Raw genomic sequence first — 8015 nt, forward strand, 5'->3', positions numbered from 1 at the left:
TCCAGGTCTCAGCGCGGGAGTCGGCGCGCGGCTTCCCGCCCCAGCGCGGGGCCGCATGAAGACCATGGACAAGCAGCGTCTGTTGGACGCCCGGTCCGGAGCGCGGTAAGGCGAGAGCCTGGGCGGGAGTGGGGATTTGAGCAGCTGCAGACGCACCTCCTGGTTTGCCGTCCCGGATGGTTTGAGCGGCACTGGGACTGGGTGCACACAGGAGGGGTGGAGCGAGGTGAAGGAGAGGGGAAACCCAGCGTGGCGCGGGGATCAGCCCCCCTTGGCGGCCGAGCACAGAGTCTAACCACGGCCCCCGGGTTCGGAGAGCTTGGCCGAGAGCCCCGCCGACCGCAGGAACTTTGCCCCGGGGCAGCCTGGCCCAGGGAGGACCCGTGTCCCCAGGTGCACGAGATGGGGGTTTGCCCAGCTGCCAGGGCCTGAGCTCTGTTCCTTCTCCGTGCTGGACTGGACTGACTCCGCCCTTTGGCCACTTCCCAAGGTCTTGGCCTCCTCCAGGCCCTGGGAGGGATGGGGGAGAAGTGAACATCTGGGGCAGGGCCCTTAGACTCCTGGAGACTGGTCATTCCCCCAGCACCCACCTGCGGACATGGGCCTCTGGCCGCTCCTTGGGGACCTTGGAGCTTGGAGTGTCCCTAGCTAGTCCCCTAACTGTACACATGGGAACGCCCAGGCCCCACGGAGAGAGAGGATTGGGGTCAGCCCTCCTCGTCCCCATCTCAGAGCTGAGTCTACCCTTTCCTCTCTGGCTAGGTCTTACATGGGATCTCTGTGGCAGAATGAGGCTGGCTGGATTTCTGTGTCACGACCTGAGCTGGACTTGCCATCCATTGAGCTGAACGTGGAGAACAGTCACTACTGCCACTCCCAGAAGGGTCTTGGCAGCCGCTGTGACCCCGAGAAGGAGCGGGCGCGGCGCCAGCTCTATGTGGCCTCTGCCATCTGTCTGGTGTTCATGATTGGGGAAGTCGTTGGTAAGGACCTTTGTGCTAATTAAATGAAATTGGCACATGGATACTCTGGATGATCCAGAAGGCTTTTCTCCTGAAAGTTCCAGCAATATTAATACAGTTGATACTTGAACAGTGGAGTGGGGGTGGGGGGTGAGGGGCGTCTACCCACACAGTTGAAAATCCAGATGTCACTTTTGACTCCCTAAAAACTTAGCAACAGTTGGCCCCTTCTCATCCATGGATTTGACCAACCACAGATGGAAAGCCGTGTTTAGGAAACCGTGTTTGGGGATGTGAAAGTACAGTTTTCTATGGGGATGGTTGAATTAAACAGTTGGGAAATCTGTGGATATGAAGCGCTAATTTTATTTATTGAAAAAACTTCACATAGGAGTGGACCCCTGCAGCTCAAACCTGTGTTGTTCAAGGGCATAGCTGAAGACTGAAGACTCTATGTTCCTTTTAAATTTTTTTTTAAAGAACTTTACTTTTCAGTTACTAGAGACATACAATATTATATTAGTTTCATGTGTCTGACCTAGTAATTAGACATTTATATATCTTACAAAGTGATGACTCCAATAAGTCTAGAACCCATCTGACACCATGTATAGTTATTGTGGACAATATTATGGACTATATTTCCTATACTTTGTTAAGTCTTTTAAATACATGTATCTCATGCGATCCTCAAAACAACCTTGTGCTGTCACATGGGTGCTATTAGTCTCCTGATTTTATAGATTTTGAAACAGGTACATTTAGGCGATGCAATTTGCCCAAGATTACACAAAACTAGTAGCTAAGGGAAGGGCTGAATGCCTAGAAAGGAAAGAGCATTTACTGAATGTCTACTATGTTTCCCAGGCCCTATTTGAACTTGATTTTCACATTCACCCTGTAAGTAGGTGTTGTTAGTCCCATTTCACAGATGGTAGAAATTGAGGCTCAGAGAAAGTACTTGCAGTGAGTATCAGTGTCTCCTTGGGGAGCAGACGAGGACCCTCCATTCTTATCACTCCCCTGCAGGTGGGTACCTAGCACACAGCTTGGCAATCATGACTGATGCAGCCCATCTGCTCACTGACTTTGCCAGCATGCTCATCAGCCTCTTCTCTCTCTGGATGTCCTCCCGGCCAGCCACCAAGACCATGAACTTCGGCTGGCAGCGAGCTGGTGAGGGCCCTGGTCTGAATGGGGTTGGGGTTGGAAGAGTGACAGGTCAAGATGTGGTTTCTTAGGTGGATCCCCTGAGTGAGGCCGGGAGAGCAACTTCCATGGGGGAGGATAACCTTAAACTTGGCTTCTGTCCTCTGGGAACTCCCAATCTGGGGGGGCGGGGGTGGGAGTTCACCTTCCAAAGAAATGAAGTGGAGAGGATACAGGCTTTAAACAGGTATACATTTTAAAAAGGCATTTTCATTACATGTAAAACAAAGTCTTGAGCTAAATGCCTTAAACTCCTTCTAGCTCTGATATTGTCAGACGTTTGAGTGGTGGGATAAGGTGCAGACCCAGCCCTGACTTGGGACAGGGGCCTCCTCAGACTTCGGGCTCCACACTAAGATGGGTGTTGGGGTTGGCTCTTCCTCAGAGATCCTGGGAGCCCTGCTGTCTGTGCTGTCCATCTGGGTGGTGACGGGGGTGCTGGTGTACCTGGCGACAGAGCGGCTAATCTCCGGGAACTATGAGATCAAGGGGAAGACGATGCTGATAACAGCGGGCTGTGCCGTGGCCGTGAACATCATGTGAGTCCTCCCTCCTCCCATTTCTCACGTGCATACCTGTTTGCCTTCTGGTGGAAACAGGGCAGCCGGAACTCCGGTACAGGAGTTCAAACTCAAAGGCCAACATGGGCCAAATAAGCAAGGTTTCAGTTTATGTGGCTGCAACAAAACAACAGCTTCACTTTTCAGAGAAACGTAGGCTCATTTCGATAGAGACATGCTGAATACAAAGGGCTGAAATAAATGAGTCATCGTTAACATAAAATAATAGAACATTTTAATAAAAATAAATATTTTTTTCTTGAACATTAACTTACCAGACACTGAGAAACTACACAAATTAATAAGCATAAACGCGAATAAACCTATTTTTCTTATTCTCCGAAAGCGAAATATTTCCTGTTGCGCACACCAAACAAGTCCGTCCAAGAGTAATGACGTGGCAATCGGCTGCTAAAATATTTGCTGCTAGTGTTAGTGGAGAGAAATGGTGCGCCTGTGCATAAGGCACATAAAGGAAATGAATGCAACACGATTGTAGTCATCAGTCATTAGCGAACGTTGTAGTTCGTTCGTTATTAATAATTATGTATAACAGGAATTTTTATTAAAACGTTTCTGACATACCGTTATATTGGCTGGACGGAAAAATATTCCTTGTGGGCCGGAAGTTCGACCTGCTTGAGCTACAGGAACAGAATTTTCCTAACGGTCTGAGCTCTAGCATCTGGAACACCTGGGTTCTGCCTTAGGCCTGGGCCCAGACCATCAGGAACTGTAAATCTGGGCAGCATCAACTCCACCCCACTCCACTCCACTCCACCCCACATGTGTTGGTGAATAGCCTGGGAGGCTTCATACCTGAAGTGGGAAGGGGTTAGTCTAGTTCTTGCAGGAGCAGATGTCCCTCGGGGAAGAGTCCAAGTTCTTTTTCTAGTGGATGTGGTTGAAGTTGGTCTCAGTGAGAGGCAGGGTGTATAGCGCAGCTGTCTTATGTGGGTTCTCTCTCCCTTGTTCAGTGGCCTGGAGCAAACCACTCCTCTATGACTCGGCTTCCCTGTCTGTGGCACAGCGGGGGGTGGGGAGGGGAGTGCTGATGACTGCATGGTGTTCTGCTCTGAGACGAGGCACTGGGGCATCTTTGGGCCCAGATTCAGCCTGGCGCTGGAGTTGGGCCCGTTCTCCTGTGGCACCCTGAACCAAGGCCTCGTGGGTCTGGGTCAGGCTCCTCACACAGTCAAAGGGGTCGTGCAGTCTGGGGCTTTGGGCTTTTAGCCCCACGGGGAGGCCAGCCCTAATGAGTAGCCTGCACCTGGCTGATCTGAAGCCTCTGCCCTCTATCTCAGTGAGCCCTTTGGCGTTGTCTCCACTTCCGTAGAATGGGATTGACTCTTCACCAGTCTAGCCATGGACACAGCCACGGCCAAGGGCACGGACACAGCCACGGCCACGGCCAAGGGCACAGCCAAGACACCACCCAGCAGCAGGAGAACCCCAGTGTCCGAGCTGCCTTTATCCATGTGATCGGAGACTTGCTGCAGAGTTTGGGGGTCCTGGTGGCAGCCTATATTTTATACTTCAAGGTCAGAGCTGGGGGCCGCAGGGAGTGGGCTGGGGAGTGGGGTAGGAAGGGACCCTCCTGCAGAGGACGCTTTCCAGATTCTAGCCCTCTTTCTAGCTCCTGGCAAAAGGGTGGGGAGAGGGAAGGAGCATTCCTCTAACTTCTGGTGTTTTCTGCAGCTCAGAAAGGTTCAGTGACTTGCACAGCATCACATAGCTAGCAAGTGGGGGAGCCACATTCAAACCAGCACTGTGTGCTGCCGAAGCCTGGGCATTGCCCGTCACCCAGAGGCAGTGCAGTATATTGGAAAGGGCCGGGCATTGAGTTTGAAGCCTGGCTCCACCCCTTGCCAGCTGTGTGATGAAGAGTGAGTCCCTTGCTCTAACTGAGCCTCAATTTCCCTAGCTACAAAATAGGGGTGATGGACTAGATGGTGCCTAAGATTCCACTCAGATCTGTCCATGTTTCAGCCCCGTGGCAAGGAGGTGGGAAGGGACTACGCCTTATCTGAACTGTGGTCTGGCGTGCCTGTCCTTCTGGGTGTGGAATAAGCTGGGAGGCAGGGCCAGGGTAAGGCTCATGCCCACCCTGGTACAGAGAGAGCCCCTCCTCCCTACGCACTGTGAGGCTGAGGTGAGGATGTTGAACCCTACCTCCGCCTTCCCCTTTTTCCTGCAGCCAGAGTACAAGTACGTAGACCCCATCTGCACCTTCATCTTCTCCATCCTGGTCCTGGGGACAACCTTGACCATCCTGAGAGATGTGATCCTGGTGCTAATGGAAGGTAACCGGGCGTGGGGCTCCCTTTTTGCTCTTGGCTCTCCAGCTCTCATGGAAGTTCCCCGGTGAGGGTTGGATCCCAGCACATTGGTGGGGAGCCAGGGTCTGGAGCCGGCATAGCCTAGGGCCCTAGGCGGGTCTTGGCACGGAGCTGGGCCCTCAGGGTGGCCATTCCTGGAAATGTCCCCTGGGCTGTGCCTTCCCTTCCCCCTAGGCACAGGGTGCCTCCTCCCAGCTGAGGTGGTCCTTCTTGCCTAATCAGGCGGTTTCTGGGTTAGCCCCTGGCACTCTAGCTCCTCCCCACACACTTCCTCAGTCTCTATTTGCCTTCCTCAGGCAGAGAGAGGGTTGAGGATCATGCTTCCCATTGCACAGGGGGACAGACGGAGGCTCAGAAAAAGACGGTTAGCATTGAGTGGGGCTGCCGAGGCCCCTGCATCAGGAGGATGTGGCTGGACTCGGAGGGGTGCTAGGTAGTGAGTGGCAAATGGTCTGCCCTGAGTTACCCCACTATTCGTCCGGCTTTCTTGTGCTCCAGGTCTTGGGGTCAGGGTCTCTGTGTGGGAGGGTCATCTGGATTCTGGTTGGTGGTCAGTAGGAATGTCCAGCTGCAGGTCAGAGCTTTTCCTCCATGAAAAAGTGACTGACCCAGATCAAAGTGACAATGATGATGCCGCACGTAGGTGCAGCTTCCCAGGAAAAAAGAAAAACCTCTTTTTATTGAGCACCTACTATGGGCTGGGCAGTGTTCTAGACACTGGGGAGGATAGGGTGGTAAATAAAAAATAAAGACTATCCTGCTTTCATGGAGCTTCCATTTTAGAGGGGGAGACAGACGAGAAACCAACAAACAAGAGAATTTCAGTGTTAAGTATTAAGAGGAAAACACAACAGGTGATATGATGGAGACCACATGGGCGGTGGGGTAACAGCGGGTCTGCTGGCCGAGGTGCTCTTCTGAGATGACCTTGGAGGAGTGGGAGCCAGCATGGGTGGGAGGGAGCAGTTTCCCTCAGCCCCTTCCCGGCTGTCCCCAGGTACCCCCAAGGGCGTGGACTTCACAGCTGTGCGGGACCTGCTGCTGTCAGTGGAGGGGGTGGAAGCCTTGCACAGCCTGCATATCTGGGCACTGACTGTGACCCAGCCTGTGCTCTCTGTCCACATCGCCATTGGTGAGTGGTGGGGACACTGGGGGTGGGGGGAGGGAGAGGGGCAGCCAGAGAGGCCCGGGCATCCCTGACGGGTCCAGGCAATCCCAGATGCTGGCGGTGCCCATGCTTGGAACCCGGCCCCATGCGGAGTGCTTTGTGCGCATTATTTCATTTGATCATCACAGTCCCATTTATAGATGAAGAAACTGAGGGTGGGGAGTGGAGGGGGCGTAGAGGAAAGCCTAAAAGCCAGTGCCCTTCTTGTTCTTTCGGGACCTGGGGCTGGGGCTGGGGGCACAGGGGTGGAATCTTAGTGTTCATGGTCAGGCATCCTGTTCTGCTGTGGGTAGGGCATGAGAGTTGGGCTCCTGGTTGTTTCTAAGGGGCCACGAGTGAGTAAATGTTTTTCTGGTGTGTCCTCTTGTCTCCCAGCTCAGAACACAGATGCCCAGGCTGTGCTGAAGGCAGCCAGCGCCCGCCTACAGGGGAAGTTCAACTTCCACACCATGACCATCCAGATCGAGCACTACTCTGAGGACATGAAGGACTGTCAGGCGTGCCAGGGCCCCTCGGACTGACGGCCTGACCAGGTGCCCACTGGAGCACGGACAGGACCTGCAGACGGTGGGGCCCCGTGTCCCCCAGGCCCAGCCAGGACTCTGTTTACCCTGACTGTGTCATACACCAGATCCCTCTTCTCACCTCAGCTCCATGCTCAGCGCGGAGGAGCCTTGCCCACTCCAGGAATGAGGCTCCTCCCCGGCCTCCCATCCGACGATAGCAGCCCCAGGATGGGGACTCAGCAGGTACAAGCCCACTCCTCCTGCTCCTGGGTCAGTTCCTGGTGGGGCGGCTGGGTTTGGGCCTGCTCCGCCCCCAATGCCGTCTTACCACCAGCCTCAGGGAGAGGCAGTGAGGGATGCTGGAGGGGAGCCTGGCCGCAGCGCCCCCTGCCTACCTGCCTCATTTCCCATCTTCTTTGCCTTAGAAACCTGTAAAGAAATCTTGGGACTGAGCCCCCTCCCTCTGCCTCTAACACGCTCTGATTTAAGGAGGCCACGGGGGCTGGGGAGTTGCGAGACAGACTAGTAAGCCAGCACAAGTGGAACAGGGAAACCGAGACAGATAAATGGCCAAGCAGGTGACAGCCAGCCATCGAGTAAATCACGGCATCCCATCTCCCCTGGCCAAGGACGCTTGAGAGTAAGTGGTTTGCACGTCTCCCCAACCAGAGGATAAAGAGCTAAAATCTCAGGAAGAGAGATAACACAGCCAATGAGTGCCATTTATACCAGCCACATCCAAGGACAGGTGAAGTTAGGGGAATAAATCTCATTTTGGTGCATCAGCATAAACTGATTAATATTCTATTGAGAGCCTCCCCTAAACTCCCAGCCTTTAAAACCCTTAAGAGGAAGGACTTAGGAGCCTTTTCTCCCCCCCGCCCCCACACTATGCATTACCTCCGCCTTTCTCCTAAGCTCCAAGGGCCCTTCTGTAAGTTTCTAAATAAACTTTCTCTTAAAATTCGCGTTCTTGGCTCTGAAATCCTTCTCTGCTAAACTCAAGAGCTGAGGTGGTTTCCCTGCCAACACCACCATTAACATAAGGCCCCAGCCCTCTCCTCTGTGTCCCCCTGAGAAGGGGAGCCACGGGGCACCCAAGGCCCATCTGTGTGGTAGTCACTTCAGCTGTGAGCCAAATGTCTCCCTTTCCGAAGGGAGGAGGCTTCTGGCTAGGTAAGGACCTGGCTGGGTTCCTCTCTGCTTATTCCCCCAGCCCAGGAAGCTGTGCCAACACAAAGATGCCCTGGCCACAGCTGGGGGAGGAGCAG

At 53.7% G+C, this 8015-nt stretch overlaps 1 protein-coding gene across 1 annotated transcript; it reads left to right on the top strand.

Annotated features, from left to right (window-relative positions):
* Window positions 1-6: 6 nt before the first annotated feature.
* SLC30A2 (solute carrier family 30 (zinc transporter), member 2) lies at window positions 7-6856 on the top strand. Its single transcript, XM_006777510.2, has 8 exons — window positions 7-105; window positions 763-983; window positions 1992-2138; window positions 2557-2710; window positions 4068-4272; window positions 4929-5034; window positions 6068-6202; window positions 6614-6856. Exons 1-8 carry the CDS (start codon window positions 56-58, stop codon window positions 6757-6759), a joined length of 1164 nt encoding a protein of 387 aa, XP_006777573.1. The 5' UTR covers window positions 7-55; the 3' UTR covers window positions 6760-6856.
* Window positions 6857-8015: the final 1159 nt, after the last annotated feature.

Source organism: Myotis davidii, unplaced genomic scaffold, assembly GCF_000327345.1.
Source record: "Myotis davidii unplaced genomic scaffold, ASM32734v1 scaffold149, whole genome shotgun sequence".
Classification (NCBI taxonomy): Eukaryota; Metazoa; Chordata; class Mammalia; order Chiroptera; family Vespertilionidae; genus Myotis; species Myotis davidii.

Coding starts and splice junctions, on each gene's coding strand:
- SLC30A2 (XM_006777510.2), top strand. CDS start 56: ATGAAGACCATGGACAAGCAGCGTCTGTTGGACGCCCGGTCCGGAGCG. Junction 984..1,991: donor CATGATTGGGGAAGTCGTTG/GTAAGGACCTTT, acceptor ACTCCCCTGCAG/GTGGGTACCTAGCACACAGC. Junction 6,203..6,613: donor CTCTGTCCACATCGCCATTG/GTGAGTGGTGGG, acceptor CTTGTCTCCCAG/CTCAGAACACAGATGCCCAG.